The 19,715-nt window shown below is 42.4% G+C and overlaps 1 protein-coding gene across 1 annotated transcript; it reads left to right on the top strand.

Annotated features, from left to right (window-relative positions):
- Positions 1-3,873: 3,873 nt before the first annotated feature.
- psmb1 (proteasome 20S subunit beta 1) lies at positions 3,874-14,114 on the top strand. Its single transcript, XM_052013200.1, has 6 exons — positions 3,874-4,056; positions 8,453-8,560; positions 9,350-9,431; positions 9,940-10,069; positions 12,749-12,855; positions 13,126-14,114. The coding sequence occupies exons 1-6, from the start codon at positions 3,962-3,964 to the stop codon at positions 13,309-13,311; spliced, it is 708 nt and encodes a 235-aa protein (XP_051869160.1). The 5' UTR covers positions 3,874-3,961; the 3' UTR covers positions 13,312-14,114.
- Positions 14,115-19,715: the final 5,601 nt, after the last annotated feature.

Genomic DNA, 19,715 nt, shown 5'->3' on the forward strand with positions numbered 1-19,715 from the left:
ATGTATCTGCTCAACAAAGTCAGCATCCCAAACTTCTCTTTATAACAAATGAATATTTAGGCTATGTTATAATTGTTATCAAATTGTTAAAATACTAAGTGACTTGTTCATCATTTCCAGTAAAAATTGTTTATTGAATGACATCTGTTGTTCATGAGTTTTGACAACAAATACTGATTTTTGATTTCCTTTATTACAGGGCAGGGGAATTACTGTATTTCTATAAAAGCACACAAAACTTACGTTGACTGTCCCCTTCCCTCCACAGATGCTGCCTGGCCCATTGAGTTCCTCCAGCAGTTTGTTTTTTTTTACCACAGAGCTTACAATTGGAAATAGCCCGTCACTGGGTTGGTATTTGAGAGATCATTCCATGTATCTATCCTCCTCCTGTATTAATTAACAACATCAGAAGACTGCAGGTACCAGAAATCTAAAATAAAAATGGATAATTCTGGAATCCTTCAGCAGGTAGATGGCATCAGTGGAGAGAGTAACAGAGTTAATGTTTCAGTTCAGTGACATAATCTTCTCGTGAAAAATCATTAATTTGAAACATTAACTCATTGCCTTGGTTTCGTGCTCTTTCTCTCACACGTTCTCTCTCTCTCTCGCTCTCCCCCACGCTCTCCCTTGACACGAGGCTGCAGGTGCTGGAATCTGGAGCAAAAAAAGTCAACTGCAGGAAGAACTCTGTGGGTCAAGCAGCATCTGTGGAGGCAAAGAGGTGCTCAGTGTTTCAGGTCGACCATCCCTTTGTCTCCACAGATGTTGCCTAACCCACTGAATTCTTGCAGCAGTTTATTATTTGCTCCATCTTATGTTAGTATTTTTTGCCAGCTTTTTCCTAGTTTCCAAATAACTGATGCAGTAAGTGTGCAAAAGTGTATCTGGACAGAATACCATGAGAGACCATTTCTACTTCCAATAAATTGACTTTGGCCAAGAAGTAACACTCATGCTTCTGAAGGAAAAGGTCTTGCTGCATAACCTCCACTGGCACTTCAACCCAACACTGCTGCAATGCCATCCATTTATGTTATTAACTTGGGCATTGTTTACGGTCTTATGTAATTACTAAAAAAGTCATCTCTGACAGAAACAGATAATCTCATTATCTTATTTACCATGGGGCATTTGGTCAAGTTTGTTGAGGTGTTACATAACAATAAGGTAGACAGCTTGTTCGGCATGGACGAGTTGGGCTGAAGTGCCTATTTCTGTGTTGTATAGAGTCATAGAATTGTACAGCACAGAAACAGGCACTTCATCTCACCATGTCTGTGCCAACCATCATGCCTATCTATACCAATCCCACTTCCCTGCATTAATTCCATATCCCTCTGTGCCTTGGTCATTCAAGTACCTGTCCAGATGCCTCTTAAATGTTGCTACTGTTCCTGCCTCATCAGCTCCTCTGGCAGTTGATTCTACTACTTTTTCTGTGAAAGATTTACCCCTCAGATCCCCTTAAAACGTCCTCCCTCTCACCTTAAACCTATGCCCTCTGGTTTAAGACACCCGTCCTGTGGGAAACAGACTCTGGCTATCTACCTGAACTATGCCTCTCATAACTTTATACACCTTTATCATGTCACCTCGTGGCCTTCTTTGCCCCAGGGATAATAGACCCAACCTATCCAACCTTTCCTGATTATTCAATCCCTCCAGCCTTATGAATCTTTTCTGCACCATCTATAGCTTAATGGCATCTTTCCTGTAGTGTGGTGTCCAGACCTCCAAGTGCAGCCTAACCAATGTTTTGTACAACTATAGCATGATGCCCCAACTCTTGTATGCATTGCCTCAGCTGGTGAAGTGAGGCATGTCATACACCGCCTTCACCACCCCTGTCTACTTGTGTTGCCACTTTCAGGAAACTGTGTACTTATACCCCAAGGCCTCTCCATTCTACAACACTCCACGTGGATCTGTCATTCACTGCCCTGGTTTAACTTCCAAAAATGCATCACTTTGCACTTTGAGTTAAATTCCATCTGCCATTCCTCTGCCCACTTTCCCTGGTTGATCTAGATCCTGTTGTAACCTTAGACAACAGTAGACAGGGGTGGTGAAGGCGGTGTATGACATGCCTCACTTCATCAGCTGAGGCACTGCATACAAGAGTCGGGGCATCATGCTATAGTTGTACAAAACATTGGTTAGGCTGCACATGGAGTTCTGGACACCACACCACAGGAAAGATGCCATTAAGCTATAGATGGTGCAGAAAAGATTCATAAGGCTGGAGGGATTGAGTTATCAGGAAAGGTTGGATAGGTTGGGTCTATTATCCCTGGGGCAAAGAAGGCCAAGAGGTGACATGATAAAGGTGTATAAAGTTATGAGAGGCATAGTTCAGGTATTCTTCACTGTCCACTACACCACCAATTTTGGTGTCATCTGCAAACTAACTAATCATGCCACCTACATTATGACAAACTCTTGAGTTCATCTGCCTCTCCTGTGAGAGTTCTTGCATTTTATAAAAGCAGTTTAGCTGATCAGACCTTTCATGTTCCCTGTCCTACCACTGCCTTGCTTGCTTTAACCTCTTTATTTGCTTCATCCTTCTCATCTGATACATTACTATTTTAGGTCCCCTCCCCTGCCAGGCTAAACCCCTTCAAGCAGCACTAGCAAATTTCCATGCAAGGATATTGGTGCCCCTCAAGTTCAGATGCAACATGTCCCTCTTGTACAGGTTACTTCTGCCCAGAAGAGATCCCAATGGTCCAAGTAGCTGAAGTGCTCCTGCCTTCACCAGCTTGTCAGCCACACATTAATTTGTCCTATCCTCCTATTTGTACTGTCAGTAATGCATAGCACAGGGAGGAATCCTGAGATTATAAACCCTAGAGGTGTTGCTCCTTAACCTTCTGCCTAACTCCCTGTATTCGCTTTGCAGGACCTCATCTCTCTTCCCCATCTATGTTATTGATACTAATGTTAATGACCTCTGGCTGCTCACCCTCCCCTTTCAGAATTTCCTGTGCCCATTCAGACATCCTTGATCCTGGGAACACACCATCCAGGAGTTTCGCTAGTGGCCACAAAAACATCTGTCTGTGCTCCCGACTAGAGTCCCCATCATTACCACATGCCTAGTCTTCAACCTACCCTGTTGTACAATAGAACCAGACCCCCCTCCCGCCGAACAGTATATAAAACGGTGTACTCTCTAAAGAGGGGAATAGCCACAGTGGACTCGAGCGCTACTTACCTTCCTCTCATGGCAGTCACCCATCTACCTGGCTGAGCTTGCAGTGTGATCATCTCCCCTGAAACTCCTATCTATAACACGTTTTATATTGTCTTTTTTTTATTATTTACATTCACAAAATTATCAGGCTGCCGTCCCTAAAGTTAAGCAGGCTAAACGTTTGTTAAATTAGGTTTTCAAAAGCAAAACTCAGACCTGAATCCCATGTTTTGTATACTTTGGGGAGAAAGTTTGATGGGTCTAAGGTTTGCATTCACACAAAGACAGAAACCAGTTTTTGAGATAATTTACTCTGAAACGAGAAGAACGAGGGGCAAAGAAAACTTTTGACTCCGGCAACTTCTAATCCCCCAGAATAATTTGTGGAAAAAAACAATGCACATATCGCTATATAAATCGGTCTCAATCACTTGCAGTCACCAGGCATGATTGACAAGGGGACTCTAGAGGTGGGAATAGTGTTGGAACAGTGAAGATGCTGACTGACACAAACACCTTCCATTCCAGCTGGGACCAGGCGAGTGTGCGCAGGCGCAGATGGCATTTCCCCGGCGACTATTCGGGGTGCTGAAGAGAAGGTGGCACCGTTTTGGCGCTTGCGCACTTCGGCGATACGATGGGGGTTGGGGGGGGGGGAAGGATTTGGGTGTGACGCCGAGGCCGCCATATTGGCAGTGAGACAGCAGCCGGGCAGCGGGAGGGACGTAACTGGCGAGAAAGTCCGGCCGCAGAGGGGAAATGTTGCACTCGTACGGGTACATGGGGGGCCGGGAGGAGTATCAGTACTCGGGGCCAACGCAGCACCGCTTCTCGCCTTATACCTTCAACGGAGGGTGAGTGTGGGTCGCGTTCGAGCTGTAGGCCGCAGGGAGCAAGGGATCTGGGGGGAGGGAGTGAAGGGGACGGATCGGAGGAGAAGGAAGGAGGAGAAGAGAGGGAGGGAGGGAGGGGAGAAGGGGACGGATCGGAGGAGAAGAGGGGGAAGGGAGGGAGAAGGAAGGAGAAGAGGGAGGGAGGGGGAGAAGGGGACGGATCGGAGGAGAAGAGGAGGGGGAGGGAGGAGGGAGGGGGAGAAGGGGACGGATCGGAGGGGAAGAGGAGGGAGAAGGAAGGAGGAGGAGAAGAGAGGGAGGGAGAAGGGAGGGGGAGAAGGGGACGGATCGGAGGGGAAGGAGAGGGAGTAAGGGAATCTGTGGATCGAGGGGAGTGAAGGGGATGGATCGGAGGGGGAGAAGATGGGGGAGGGAAGGAGGGGGGGACAAAGGCCGGATGAGTGGAGGGAACATCGGGGAACTGCTCCGGATCAGGATCCTGAATTCGATGCCACCCTCTGCACCTCAACTGGGCACTCCAGAGTTACCTCCGATTTGATGTAAACCCGTCCAAAGTAAAATGAAAACTGAGATGCCCACCAGTTGCCCGTGTGCTGCGCCTTGCGGGGTCTATACTTCAGCCTTTGGCTCTCCTTTCTGCCTCAGGACGTGATAATCGGTTTCGGTTTCACGTATTTGAAACCATTCTGTGATTGTCTTCAATATCCGTGGTTTCTCAAGGAGACCCTGCAGTTAACAACATAAACATCAAAAGTTTTTTTTAAAGTTTGGGGGGCTTTTTGTTTCGATGTGCTGAAAATGTTAATGAATTGGTATTACTCATTCTATCAATTGAGTCTGTTTTGGGAAGCGATCCTCAATCCATATTCTTTCCACCTGTTTATGGATGTTAGAAATAGGTTTTGTTTTGGTTCTCTGAACAGATGAGTGTAAATGGATCATTTTATTTGTATACATCTGTTCAGTAATTTAGCTCCCCCCCCCCCCCCCATTCAAACCATGCTGTACTGTATGATTCACTCATTTCAGAACAGCAGTGTTGTAGTATAAAATTAGAATCTGGGGGATTATGAGCACATTTCTTGTTCAATGTTGTTGTTCATTCCAAATTATTATAATGTTAGTCTTGAGCATGTTGTCTAGTACTATTTGCAAATTCTATAGCCTCTAATTCCACCTGCAATGACCAGATTTGTGGGATTCAGTTCTACATCTTGCCTTTATGGATATTGAGCTCATACAGGGAATACCAGTTGAATAGTATAACTGAAGATACAAGAGACTGCAGATGCTGGAATATGGAGCAAAAGAAAATGTTGGAGGAACTGGGTGGGTCAGGCAGCATGACTGGAGGAACATGGGCAGTCGATAGCTTGGGTTGAAATCCTACATCTGGACTGAAAGATAAAGGTGAGATGACCAGTATGAAGAGGAGGGGAAGAGATGGGTAAGTCCAGGTGAGGGGGAATGATAAGTAGATGGAGGAGGGAAGAGTGGAAATAGCAGCAGAGACTGGGAGGTGATGGGTGGAAGCAACAAAGGAATGTGGATGATAGAATCCGATAGGACAGGAAGGTGGAAATAAGGGAGAGAACCATGGGAGGAGTGTGTGGGTGATGGGCAGCAGGAGTACGTGGAGGAGGGGAAAGAAACAAGGTGATAGAAGGCTGGGGGCTGATGTATAGGAGGAACTGGGTAGATCAGGAGGAGAGAGAAAAGGGACAGAGGGGAGCAGGTTACCTGAAATTGGAGATTGGGTTGTATTGGTTTATTATGGTCACTTGTACCGAGCTACAGTGAAAAACTTGTCTTGCATACTGATCGTACAGGTCAATTCATTACACAGTGCAGTTACACTGGGTTAGTACAGAGTGCATTGAGGCAGTACAGGTAAAAACAATAACAGTACAGAGTAAGGTGTCACAGCTACATAGAAAGTGCAGTGCAATAAGGTGCAAGGTCACAACAAGGTAGATCGTGAGGTCAGAGTCCATCTCATCGTATAAGGGAACCGTTCAATAGTCTTATCATAGTGGGATAGAAGCTGTCCTTGAGCCTGGTGGTACATGCCCTCAGGCTCCTGTGTCTTCTACCCGATGGAAGAGGAGAGAAGAGAGTGACTCGGGTGGGTGGGGCCTTTGATTATACTGGCTGTTTCACCAAGACAGCAAGAGGTAAAGACCAAGGAGGGGAGGCTGGTTTCTGTGATGTGCTGGGCTGTGTTCACCACTCTCTGTAGTTTCTTGCAGTCCTGGGCACAGCAGTTGCTGTACCAAGCCGTGATGCATCCAGATAGGATGCTTTCTGAGGTGCATCAATAAAAGTTGGTGGGAGTCAAAGGGGACATACCGAATTTCTTTAGCCTCCTGAGGAAGTAGAGGTGCTAGTGATTTTTCTTGGCCGTGGCATCTACATGTAGGGTGCACAGATGGAATATGAAGTGCTGTTCTAGTTTGCATTTGGCGTCACCCTGGCAGTGGAGGAGGCCAAGGACAGACAGCTTGGTGTGGAAGTGGGGAAGGGAATTAAAATGGCTGGTAACCGGGAGCTCCAGGTAGCCGTGGCAGATGCTCGGCAGAGTGGTCACCTAGTCTGTGCTTGGTCTCACCAAACACACATGGTCTTTTTCCCAGGGAAAGGGAACTAACAACTAGAGGGCATAGGTTTAAGTTGAGAGGTGAAAGATTTAAAAGGAACCTGAGAGTTTTTCATGCAGAAGGTGATGGGTTTATGGAATGAGCTGCCAGAGAAAGTGGTAGAGGCAGGTGCAATAATACGATTTAAAAGATGTTTGGATAAGTACATGAATAGGAGGGGTTTAGAGAGAGATGGTCCAAATGCAGTCAAATGGGACGAGCTTGGTGGGCATCATGGTCAGCATGGATGAATGGCGACATCGAATTCAGTTACATATTTTCGTTCATTGTATTTGATGCTCTCGATATGGCCTCCTGTACATCGGTGAGAACAAGAGTAGAAGCAAGTCATCATTGAACACAAGGGACTGCCTAAGAAATAGTTAATTGCTACACTGAGGAACTTGTCTAATTCCACATAAAAGCCACTGATTGAGGGGATTATATTTTTTGCTTGTGCACCTCAGTTTTCACTGTTCAGAAGTTCCAGGCAACTTTTCCTAAAAGTATTTGGGGGGGGGGGGAGATATTTAAATTAGATATTCCAGTAAAATTTCACATTAAAAGCCATTTAGTTGTGAGTTGCCTTAACCAATTTATTTCCCCAAAGACTAAACCTGCAAATCATTAGTCCAAGCAAGCAGTTGGAAAGCTTTTGCTCTATGTTTTGGATGCTCCCTGTCCCGCATATCTCTGTACCTTGAATATCAAGAAGTCTTTGGAATGTAAAGAAAGACTGAGCTGAGAAGCAGAGGTTAGAAGTACTGGTGGATTTTTTAATGACCCTGGTTTAATTATTACAACATCTCAATTTCTGGCCTGCAGCACTTAAGTAGGAACAATTGATACAAAAAGGTCTGATCTCAATGGGCTGATTTTTATTGACTCTGAGTTGTTGCTGAAATACTCCCAGTGCTTGGGTGCAGAGAGCTTTTTATGGCATGAAGCGTCCTGGACTCTAGTACTTATGGCCTGGGTAGCACCAGTTCTCACCTTGCACTTTTAATGAGTGGACACAGCAGGAGGAGAGGGGAGGATTTACTGGAGAGGGCATCCAATTGTGCACTGGAATGGGTTGAAGTACTTTTTAAAAATAAAGCATAACTGAAATAAAATAACTTGCCTTCCCCTTTGCGTGATCTCTACAGCACTAAATACCCATTGAAATCAATAGGATCAATGATCCTTTGTGAGGTCTAATCCCAGTCTAATGGTAAAAGATGCAGGATGTGTTTTCCTTTTCTTTATTTCCTATCCTTCATCCAAGAAAGTGGACCTCCATTGCTGGCCTTTATGTAGAATCCGGTCTATGCTGGCACGTAAATAGCTAAATGTTGACTGGTTCTTTATGTGCTGCTGAGAAACTGCTGCTTTCATAACTGATTATACACATTGTTTCATTTTTTTTACAAAGCATTCTGGAGTGTGGGTTAATGTAAGATGCCAAGTAAATGCATTCAATGAAAGACTAGGTATCGGTTAAAACAAATCAGGAGGTAATCATGCAGGTACGAAGTGTTTGTAGAGTGGGGATATGAAAAAAAATGGTTGACTTTAAAGAAATGATGAATATCAATTAGATTGTTTTTTTGTGTTAAGTTTATTTGAACCAACTGTATTGAAATTGGGACACGATTCAATGTTCAAATCAAATGTCTATTTAAAAATGCAGCCTAAAATAAGATCTGTTTTTGTTTGGAATGATAATTCTGACATTTTCTCCCACCCACTCATCACCATGTCCTGTTTCATCATTAAAGAACTGTGCTGGCCTTAGCTGGGGAAGACTTTTGCATTGTTGCTTCAGATACACGACTGAGCGAAGGTTATTCCATTCACAGCCGAGACTCGCCCAAGTGCTACAAATTGTGAGTTTAAAACGTGCATGTTAACTAATATTTTACAATGAATGCTATTTTGATTTTCTTAAATTCTTCTGTTTCTTGATCAATGCATTTGGCGTATTTTTGAAACTGTGATGATAGCTTTATTTCTTATACCAATTTTTGACAGTTTTGTTCCCAACATTATAGTGTAGCTCATGCATTAACTGTTAAATGAACACAAGTATTCAAATACTGCACTTACTTTTTTTCTTCCCCTCTCTCTTTCTTCTTCTCTCCCCCCCCCCCCCCCCCCCAAGTAACTTGGCTGACGAAAAGCAGCAAAGGATGCAGGTTTAGCCACCTTGTGTTCCATTAGCCAGTCTCAGATATAGTGTTAGGTATTTTGGTTTGATGCTTTTGCACCAGTTTAGGAGTGCTTTCAGGGACTCAACTCTTGATCATTACACTATTCAAATAATCCACAGACTAGCTTTCAGCTCCATTGTCTGAGTTGATGGGAGGGTAAGATTATGCCACTATGTTTGAATCGTTTGCTTCTCTCCTTGGACCTGTGCAAGGCAGTTTTCTCTCTGTTTGCAAAGGTCTGTCACTGAACAATTTCTCCTTCCCTTTATGTCACCATTAAATGTAGACAGCCCCTGGATCTAATGAATGTTTATTAAGGTGGTAAACATGATGCCAACTGTGTTCCCACAGCTCTAGTGTTCTAGGTGTTGCACTAATCTTTCTCTGAATTAAGTTCCTCAATGATTAATTGAATTAGTATAATATAACTATCACTAACTCTTTTTTTTCATAATTTATGATTAGGACAGACCAAACGGTGATTGGATGCACTGGATTCCATGGAGACTGTCTTACACTAACAAAAATCATTGATGCAAGATTAAAGGTATTTGCAGTCTTGTAAAATGAAAGGGGTGTTTATTCATGAATGCCAGGCTGCCTTAGGAATTGAGGTTGGGTGTGAAAAATCATCACAGCATAATTAACAGATGTACATTTCCTTGGTATATGGTCCATGGAGGTGATGGATTATAAATCAGCGATAGATAGATCATCTCCCATTTTAGCCACTCAGTTGCAGTGGGAAGTGTGCCTTTATTAGGTATAACATATTCAGTTGCATAATTAATCTCCCTCTACTCTGCTAATTTACTATATTTGAGCCCAAATCTCAAGTGTATACTCCATGGAAAAGTGTCCTTCAAACACCTTGACCTTCCTGGCCACTTGGTTATCAAATCAGTAGTAGTTGTGCTATGGGCTTGTGGCTCTTTGAAATTTGATTGATTCATGGAGTCTTTAAGATAGGACTGGAAATTTCTTCCATATAATTCCATTTTGAGCAACAGGGCTATTGTATTTTAGTTACTGTTTCTATGTTCTTGATGTTTCAGATGTACAAACATTCAAATAATAAGACTATGACGAGTGGAGCAATAGCAGCAATGCTTTCCACCATTCTGTACTCTCGACGGTTTTTCCCTTACTATGTTTACAATATCATTGGCGGCCTTGATGAAGAAGGTGAGCTTTTAACAGTAACTGTACTATACTTTCCATTTACTTTCTTGTCATCTGTGCATTTCACATGGTAGCATGGTGTCCTGATCTATAATACAGTACGTATTCTGGCTTTGCCTTGAGCTTGTCAGACCCTCAGCTTCTTATTCTCTTCCTTGTTTAAAACACTTCCAAAACTTTACCACCAAGCACTTGATCACCTGCTCTAATAGTTCCTCAGTAAATGAAAAATTAAAAACTGCAGATACTGTACATTTGAATTAAAAGCAGAAAATGCTGGAAACACTCAGCGGGCCAGTCAGCATCTGTGGAAAGAGAAACTGTTGATGTTTTAGGCCCTGGACCTTTCGTATGAACTAGGAAGGAGAGAAAACAAGTTAGTTTATGGTTGCAGAGACTAGGGGAGGGATGGGAATATTTCATACAGGGTAAGACCAGATGATTTAAATGGTAGTTAAGGAGTGCTTAAACTCGGTTTAAGCTGCTTTGACTGTGTAATGTGTGGCTAATTGTGAGGCTGTGGGACATGCCTAGTAGGCCAGGCTATACAAAGAGGAAAAGCTCACTACGGAAAAAAATTTTAGGTCTTAATCCTTATCAGAATGGCTTGATAGCAATAATCTATGATTTAATTATGAAAATACATCCAGAATCATTGGACAAAATTAAGAATGAATGGGAAAGTGAACTCCAGACATCTTTACCTACAGAGACATGGAAGAAAATTCTTCATTTAGTTAATACATCTTCAATGTGTGCCAGACATTCTTTGATGCAGTTTAAGGTAGTTCACAAGACCCATATGTCAAAAGATAAGCCAGCCCGTTTTTATTCACCATATAAATCCTATATGTGACAGATGTAAATCGATTGTGGCTTCTCTGACACATATGTTTTGGTCCTGTCCTCTTTTGGAAAAATATTGGAAAGATATTTTTAACATTATCTCAACTGTATTGAATATTGATTTACAACCTCACCCTATCACTGCAATTTTTGGATTACCAAGGATAGAGTCTGGCCATTTATCTGCTTCCACTAACCGTATGATTGCCTTTGTCACATTAATGGCCAAACGATCCATTCTATTTAAATGGAAGGATCCAATACCCCCTACTACTTTTCAATGGTTCTCTCAAACTATGTCATGTTTAAAGTTGGAAAAAATTAGGAGTGGTACTGTTGATCCTTTGCTTAAATTTGAAGACATTTGGAGTCTATTTATTCAATACTTTCATGTAATATAGATCCCTTTTCAATAACTTTTCATTTTAGAGAAACGGAGATGACGACATAATATTGCTCTGTTTCTATTGAGAGATTTCAGTCCAGTTTCTTTTTTTTTGTCTTTTTGAAATTTTCTTTTTAGTTTGGTTTGATTATTTACAATTTTTTTTATTGATTTGGGGATTTTTTTTCTTTTATATACACTAAATCTTTTTCTTTCCTTTTTTATATTCATCTACTAAGAGATCGTGAGATCTAAAGATTTTTTTTATATTTTATTCTTTATCATTATCTATGCCATGATTGTTCTCTTGATCTCTTTGTATTACAAGTACAATCATTGATGTTATGTATTAATCTGGAAACTAATAAAAAGATTGAAAAAGAAAACTCAGCAAAATGATGACTTGCAGAAATTGCCAGATGTGATGCACACGGAAAGACTGAGTCACCTAACATTGGAGAATTCAGTGTTGAGTCCTGTAGGCTGCAACATGCTTGGACAGAAGATGAGGTGGTTTTCCTCAAGCTTGCATTGGGCCTTGTAATGCTGCAGGAGCCTACAGGCAGAGATAAGAGTGGGATGGTGAATTAATGTGGCAGACAACTGGAAGGAGAGGTGATTTACCACTGCCTTCTCAAGGGAAATTAGTGTTGGATGTTAAATGTTGACTTTACCAACAATGCCCATTAGTGAATGTGACTGCAGCTGACATATCTATTTGTGTTAACTGACATGTAATAGTTAAATCAGTTCCTGGAACACTTTATTGGTTTTAATTCGTGGTCTGTAGAATTAACCTACTATATTGAGATTACTAGCATTTTAGCAAAGTTGAAGGTTTAAGAAGGTTGGAAGTAGCTGAACAAGCCACAAAGTGCTCAAAATGCTGTGTCTGAAATGTGAAAAGATAGGATAATTTTTCTAGTGTAAACCCTTTGTGTGTATTTATACCAGTGTTCAGCCTTTGTATTTTGTTGTGTGAGTTGTCAGCTTTGGCTCACTATGTCATGCAATCCAGGATTCTTCAGTCCTGGGGGAATATTCCACTGTTGCTGTTGTCTTTCGTGTGCATTAAACTGAAGACTTGTTTGTCCTCTCTCATAAGCACCCATCAGTCACTCAACCTGTATCAGTTTATTTGGATATGTATTTCATTGTGTGTGTGGGGTTGGGGGGAGAACACTTGCTGTGCATCAACAGGTTTTCCCTACAATGGTGATTACATCTTTTTAGTGGTTTGGGATGCTTTAAGGACCCTGTTTATTGACCCATTATGGACTAGGATTGGATTTGAACTTTTCTCTTACACTGGAATATGTTAGGAAGCCAGGTGTCAAGAAACAATTTGACCAATTATAAAAGCACTTGCCAGTACTCTAGAAAAGAAGGAAAGTAAATATTGAAAGTGATTAATGTAGATGTTGATCATACTTTGCATTCTTTAAACGCAGGGAAGGGTGCAGTGTACAGCTTTGACCCTGTAGGATCCTATCAGCGAGATGCTTACAAAGCCGGCGGCTCGGCCAGTGCCATGCTGCAGCCACTTCTGGATAACCAGGTAACACGCTTTGAACCCCATTTAGCCGCCTCTAACAACTTTCACAAAGAATAGAATGGGAGTGAGTCTGAGATGTCTGAGCTAAGTCCTGCTCTCAGTGTGGAGTCTTGCTTATTGGAATTTACTGATCCATAAGAAAAGGACATGAATGCTATTTTCCAATTAAGTGATTTTTCTTTTGAATTGTACCTACTGGTGAATTTAAAATCACTGGTGGAACCTGATGAATATTTGAAGGTAGGCACTAACCTTCTACACTTTCTTTACCAGATTGGATTCAAGAATATGGAGTCAGTAGAACATCTCCCCCTCACTCTGGAGAAAGCAACACAGCTAGTTAAAGATGTTTTCATCTCTGCAGCTGAGAGAGATGTTTATACTGGTGACTGTCTAAAGATTTGCTTCATTACAAAAGACGGAATCAGAGAGGAGTCGCTGCCTCTTCGGAAAGATTAACATCAAAAGCCCTTGCTGTTCAGAATAACATTACTGCTGATTTTAGTCATTTTTGTTTCATGCCATTAATGCTCCTGAATGTACCTGCATCAGCTGTTCCTTTTGTATGTTTTGATGTAATATACTAAGACATATAAAATTTCACCCAGTAAACTTTATTGCAGCTTTTGCACTCTTTCTAAGAGAAACAACCCTGGTAATTCTGAAAGCATTTGAGCCACAGGTGGGTTTTAGTTTTCCTGCAGAAATTTCCCCCTTTTATTTTGCCAGTATCGTCTGAGATCTTTCACTCCTTATTGAGGTTTGATTTCACAAGACATTGTTGGTCTCAAAGAATTAAATGGGGAATGCAGAAACTGCACTTTGTCCAGTGGGAAATTCAGTGCCACAGTATGGTTGGGGCAAATAGTCTGGTTCCTGGTGTGTTACTTAAGTAAAGCATTGATCTCAGCCTAGACTAGTTGTTCTATTTAAAACGCTGCTTGTCGTGAGTCAAAACGGCTGTCCCTCACTATGCAAAGCACTGATGACTGAGTGTGATGTTGCTCATGATGTTTGCATCTCATAGCAAAATGAAGCAATTATCTAATTTGGGTATTGGGCATTTAAAAGAGTGGTGGCTGGCATCTGCTCCTGCCATCTCCATTTTCCCTGTTTCTCTTGAGGGACAGTGTGAAAGCATTCCAGACATTCAGTTTCTAAAAGCACATTTGTTGTGTTTCCTTTTGCAAGGTTTGAAGGTTTAAAACCTGTATGGCTCATGGCCTGAACATCATTTTATAAAGTTTCTTGGCCTGTTTTTATTTCCTGGATCTCCAGTGATTCTTTGTCTTAATATCAAACTCTGACACAGAACTTACAGTACTTTGATGAAAAGGTTGCACTTTTGAGAATGAAATTCAGTCAAAGGTACTTGTTCTGAAGGTGGGTGGAAAATGTCATGATGGTTTGTAAACAGTCCCTATAAATTTTGATCTATTCATTTTTTAAGATCTGGGCATCAATGTCAATGCCAGCATTTATGGGCTTGAAGTTAACAGTGGGGCACTGTTTAGAACCACTGCAGAACTTCTGGTTGAAGGTGCTTCCACGGTACTGTCGGGTGAGATTTCCAGTGTTTAAAGCAAGTGATGATGGAGTGGTGATGCACTTTCACATCATGATGATATGTGACTTGGAAGGTGACATGCAAGTCATAGTCATACAGGCCATTTGGCACACATGTCTAGGCCAACCACTGAGTACACATCATTTACCAGCACTTGGTCCATAGCCTTCATTCAAATGCTAACTAGATAATTAAAAGTATGAGTACTTGCATCCACCACCCACTCAAGTGTTGCGTTCCAAATTCCAACCATCCTCTGGATAGAAGAATCTCTTCCTCAGATCCCCTTGTGTCTGTTCCCATGTCCTTGTTGCCCTTGTCCATCTTGGTACAGATGACAAGTTTTGATGGGACTGTCAGAGTAGCCCAGGGGAACAACTACTTTGTAACTTGCAGATGGTCCCCATTCCAACCCCTCTACTGGTGAGAAAGGGTTTGATTGTGTGGGGCGATAGATGGGGTAGCAATCAAGTAGACTGTTCTTGATAATAAAATCTTAAAGCTGCACTAATCTGAGCATTCCCAAACTGGAAACAATGGATGAACCAGGAGATCCACTCCCTACTGAAGTCCAGGACTGTAGGGTCCATAACCCTGACCTATACAAGCAATTGAGATATGGCCTTCGTAAAGCTATCAGGGATGCCAAGAGACAATACCAGTCCAAAATAGAGTCACAGACCAGCCAGCAGTTGCGGCATAGCTTTCATGCTATAATGGGCTACTAAATGAAATTGGAAGCATCATCGACAACAGCACATCCCTTCCTGATGAGCTTAACGCAGTCTATGCACGTTTTGAACAAAAGGGGATTGGAATGTCACCACCCACACCAAAAGTCTTCAGTCACTGTTGCGGGTGTCAGGTCTTCTGGAGAGTAAACCTGCAGAAAGCATCTGGCCCTGATGGTGTCCCTGGCTGTATCCTTAGATCCTGCGCAGATCAGCAGGCAGGGGTATTTGCAGACATTTTAACCTCTCCCTGCTTCAATCTGAGGTTCCCACCTGCTTTAAGAAGGCCACTTTCATCCCGGTACCAAAGAAAAACAAGGTAGCATGCCTTAATAACTACCACCCAGTGCTTTGAGAGGCTGGTCATGACACACATCAGCTCCCGACAACCTCAACCCACTGCAACTTGCCTACCACTGAAACAGGTCCATGGTGGACACCATCTCCCTGGCCCTTTACTCATATCTGGACAGTAAAGACACCTACATTAGACTATTGTTTATTGACTATAACTCCAGCTTCAATACTATTAACTCCAAACAAATTCGTCTCCAAACTCCTCAACTTGGGACTCAACACCTTTTGATGTGATGTGATGAAATAATCTGTATGTATAGCATGCAAAACAGAGTTTTTCATTGTACCTCAGTACATTTGACAATAATAAACCAATTTACCAATTTTAATCCAGGCAGATAGACCATTCCATGTCACTCCTAAATTGTGCTGTTGTAAATGGTGGAAAGGTTTTTAAGGAGTCATGGGGTGAATCATTCAGCGTAGGATACATCCTTGCCACCACAGTATTTGTGTTCTCTCTCACTCACTATGTACACTATCTGTGCCCCTTAAATTTTACCTCATCAGCCTCCTCCAGTCTGGGGAAAACAAACCTAGCCTATCCAGTCTCACTCTGTAAACTGAAATGATCCATCCAAGGCAACATCCTGGGAAAGCTCTGCACTCTCTCCACGTGCTTCCAGTAGTGTGCACAATATCCCTGCTGTGGCTTAAACAAGGTTTTATGAAGTTGTACAATGACTTCTAAGCTGTCATATTCATGTCTCGGCTAGTGAAGGCAAGCATCCTGTATGCCATCTTCACCACCTCATCTACCTCTGCTGCCACCTTAATGGATCTGCAGATTTATACACCAAGGGTCCCATAACCTGTGTCATATCTAGCGATAGAGCATACAGCACGGATACAGGCCCTTTGGCCCAACGAGTCCATGCCGATCATGGTGCCCACCCAGCTAGTCCCGATTTAATGCATTAATAGCCATATCTAGCTGTCACATGACATGAACTGAGTTGGCTGAAAACCAGCTTCTTGACTCTTGAATCTTGGCGGGGAAGCTAAAATGGATTACCCACTCTGCATATCTGGCTGAGCATTGAGAATGTTTGTCTTTGGCACTTGTCTGGGGCTAGGGGCAGAATTTCTGATTGTTCTAAGACATTGCACCTCTCCCTGCCCAATAAGATCATTACTTCTGCCACTATTTAAGATATGGAGCAGTTAATACTACCATAGCCATTTTAGTTAACCAATGCATTGGCTGCTAAACCCCACTGTAGCAAATAACCCTTGCCCACACAAACTTGGCTTGAACCCCAGTTCTGTATCAACAATGCTGACTTCTCTTGAAGTCATGGAGCTTCTCTTGGTTGTATCATAGAGAGTTTAAAGATGCAAAAAGAAGACAATTATCCCACTTCTGTGCAAGTGGCAAGAGTTCTCCAGCTTTTTTCCACCATTGAGCACTTTGTCCTTGGTGACACAGGCCATAGCTCTTCACACTCAAATACTTTTGGAACGTGACTGAGGATTTCTGCTTCTACCAGTAACTTCCAGATCCCCAACACCCTCTTGATGCAAACATTTCCACCTCTAGTTCTTCCACCATTTACCATTTCTACCACCATCATCACCAGTTTTTAACTCCAGCTCTTTCTTGACATCACTAGGTCCTTCCTTATTTATTTAGACCCCTCATTTTGAGTATTGTTGGAACTGCATTCATCCAGGCAAGTGGAGAGTATTCCATCATATTCCTGCCCCAATTAAGTATTCCCTCAGTCACTTCTTCCACAGAAATCAAGCCAATGCTTTTCCAATCTTTCCCTCTTAGCTACAATTTTTTAGTCCCAGCAACATCCTGGTGAATCTCCCTTGCACCTTCTCCAATCCAATCATGCCTTTTGTGTAGTGACCACATGGCACTTAAGTTGTGGCCTAACTAGTGTTGTGTACAATTCCAGCAAAATCTCCTTGCTTTTATGTGTTGTCCTTCATACCTTGGAATTCTGTTTAATTTTACCTCTTCTTAACTATCTTATTGACCTGTGTTGATACTATTAAGGTCCTGGGCACATACACACTGAGGTCCTGCTGTTTCTTCCAATTATGTAGCATACCTTGCTTTGTCATACCTTCCCAACTGCATTACCTTGCATTTCTCAGCATCAATGCCATTTGCTATTTTTCCTGTCCAGTCACACAGATCATTCATACTTTAATGCAAGATCATTGATACTTTTCCTACCTTGCTGTGAGCTAATTAGCCAAGATTTGTATTGGCTGCAAACTACATCATGCCATCATACCAAACTATATCATTGGGTCTAAATCATGTCAAAACTGTTCACCTGTGTGTCATTACTTACAGAAAGGGGAACAAGAGATGAGAATAAGTGCTGATGCATGGGTTAAACTAACACAGCTGAAAGGAATTAAATCTCTTCTCCACCAGAACACAATGAGGTGTGCCTATGGTCCTGTGGATATTGTTCCAAACAAGCCACCAGGGAGTGGTGTTGCAGTCATAAAGCTTAAACTGGGAGATTAAAGCAGTGAGCCACATCCATTAATGCAGGTAAGCAAGTCAATGGTAAATGTTTAGAAGTACAGAAGTAGTAAGTTTTCCTGCAATTGAACAGGACTCTGGTGAGACCTGTGTTTGGTTTTGGTCTCTGAGAAACAGATAGTTTTCTTGGAGTCATTGCAGTGTGGCTTTGCTCAACTGATTGTTGGAATGAGGGGCTTGTCCAATGTGGAGGGATTGTGTGAGATTGATCCATTGAACTTGGGTGAATAGGAGCTGTTACTGAGAGATGTGAATGGGTAAATACTGAAAGTCTGTCTCCTTGGGTTGGAGAGACTGAACGGTTGGGATTTAGGAGTTGCTGGCAAGGTTGGAATTCATTGCCCTTGAGAAGGTGGTGGTGAGCCTTTTGGTGAAGGTGCTCCTGCTGTGCTATTGGATAAGAAGTTCCAGAATTTAAACCCAGTGATGATGAAGGATCAGCAATCTGTCTCCAAGACATGCTGGTTTGCAACTTGGAGGGGAACCTACATGGTTCTTCCAGGCTTCTACTAACCTCGTCCATCTTGGTGTCAGAATGTGCAGGTTTCAGAGATGCTATTGGAGTAGGCAGGGTAAGTCACGGCAGTGTATCTTGTAGATGATGAGCCTTGCATCCACTGTGCGCTGGTGATGGGTACCCCCATTCAAGGGGCTGGTGTGACCTGGATGGTGTTAAGCCTCTTGAGTGTTGGAGCTGTGCTCATCCAGACAAGTGGAGAGCTTCCCATCATGTTCCTGACTTCTGCCTGGTGGATGATGGAAATCCCTTGGGATGTTGACAGGTAAGTTGCTTGCTACAAGATACCCAGCTTCTGACTTGTTGCCAATATGTACTGTGGGTAGCTCACTTGAGTTTCCAGTTAGCAGTGACCTGCAGGGTATTGATGATGGGGAACTTGGCAATGATAATGCTTTTGAATGTCAGGATTAAGTGGCTACACTCTCTTGATGGATACAGTCATTGCCTGACACTTTTGTGGCACAAATGGTCTTTAATGTTATCTAGGTTCTGCAGCATGCATGCATAGGATGCTTCATTTGCTGAGGAGCTGTGTGTAGAATTGAGCACTGTGCAATTATCACTGAACATCCCCACTTTAGACCTGTAGCTGGAAGGATGGTCATTGATGAAACAGCTGAAGATAATTGGATCTAAGAATTCCTGCAGTGACTTCCTTGGGCTCAGAGTAAGAGCTTGGCTATTTACTACTGAGAGGGAAGATTTTTTTTTGTTCACTTAGGATTATAATTCTTTCAAATTCTGAAGCACAGGTATAGTTTTCATTTCTTGCATACTGTGTATTCAAGGCTGAAATTGACACTTTTCTGGCTACCTGATGGTGTGGGGATCTGGCAAGAAAGATACAGAAACAGATGTGATATTTTTTCTTTGCTGAGCAAACTCAGCTCTGCAACTAAGTTTTTGTGCCCTAGGCATTCAATTCACCAATGGGGGGAGCAAAACACAAAAGCAGCAGTGGAATAAAATAGCATTAATTTAACTGTATAATACTCAATAGTTTTAAGTGTAGAATTGTCCAAAAGAGATTCAGTAACAAGACTTTGGGCCAAATGTAGCTGAGCAGCTTGGGTCAATGATGTGAACTGTTCTTGAGCCTCTTGTTGCTGCTCGCTGTAAATGTTAGTGGACTTCAGAGTTGAGCACTCTGATGCCCAACATGATACAGCTCTTCCC

The sequence above is a fragment of the Pristis pectinata genome, chromosome 3 (assembly GCF_009764475.1).
Source record: "Pristis pectinata isolate sPriPec2 chromosome 3, sPriPec2.1.pri, whole genome shotgun sequence".
In the NCBI taxonomy this organism is placed as follows: domain Eukaryota; kingdom Metazoa; phylum Chordata; class Chondrichthyes; order Rhinopristiformes; family Pristidae; genus Pristis; species Pristis pectinata.

Excerpts from the sequence above, each read along its gene's own strand:
- psmb1 (XM_052013200.1), top strand. The coding sequence starts at position 3,962 with ATGTTGCACTCGTACGGGTACATGGGGGGCCGGGAGGAGTATCAGTAC. Across the intron at positions 8,561-9,349 it reads TCGCCCAAGTGCTACAAATT|GACAGACCAAACGGTGATTG; the intron begins GTGAGTTTAAAA and ends ATTTATGATTAG. Across the intron at positions 10,070-12,748 it reads TGGCGGCCTTGATGAAGAAG|GGAAGGGTGCAGTGTACAGC; the intron begins GTGAGCTTTTAA and ends CTTTAAACGCAG.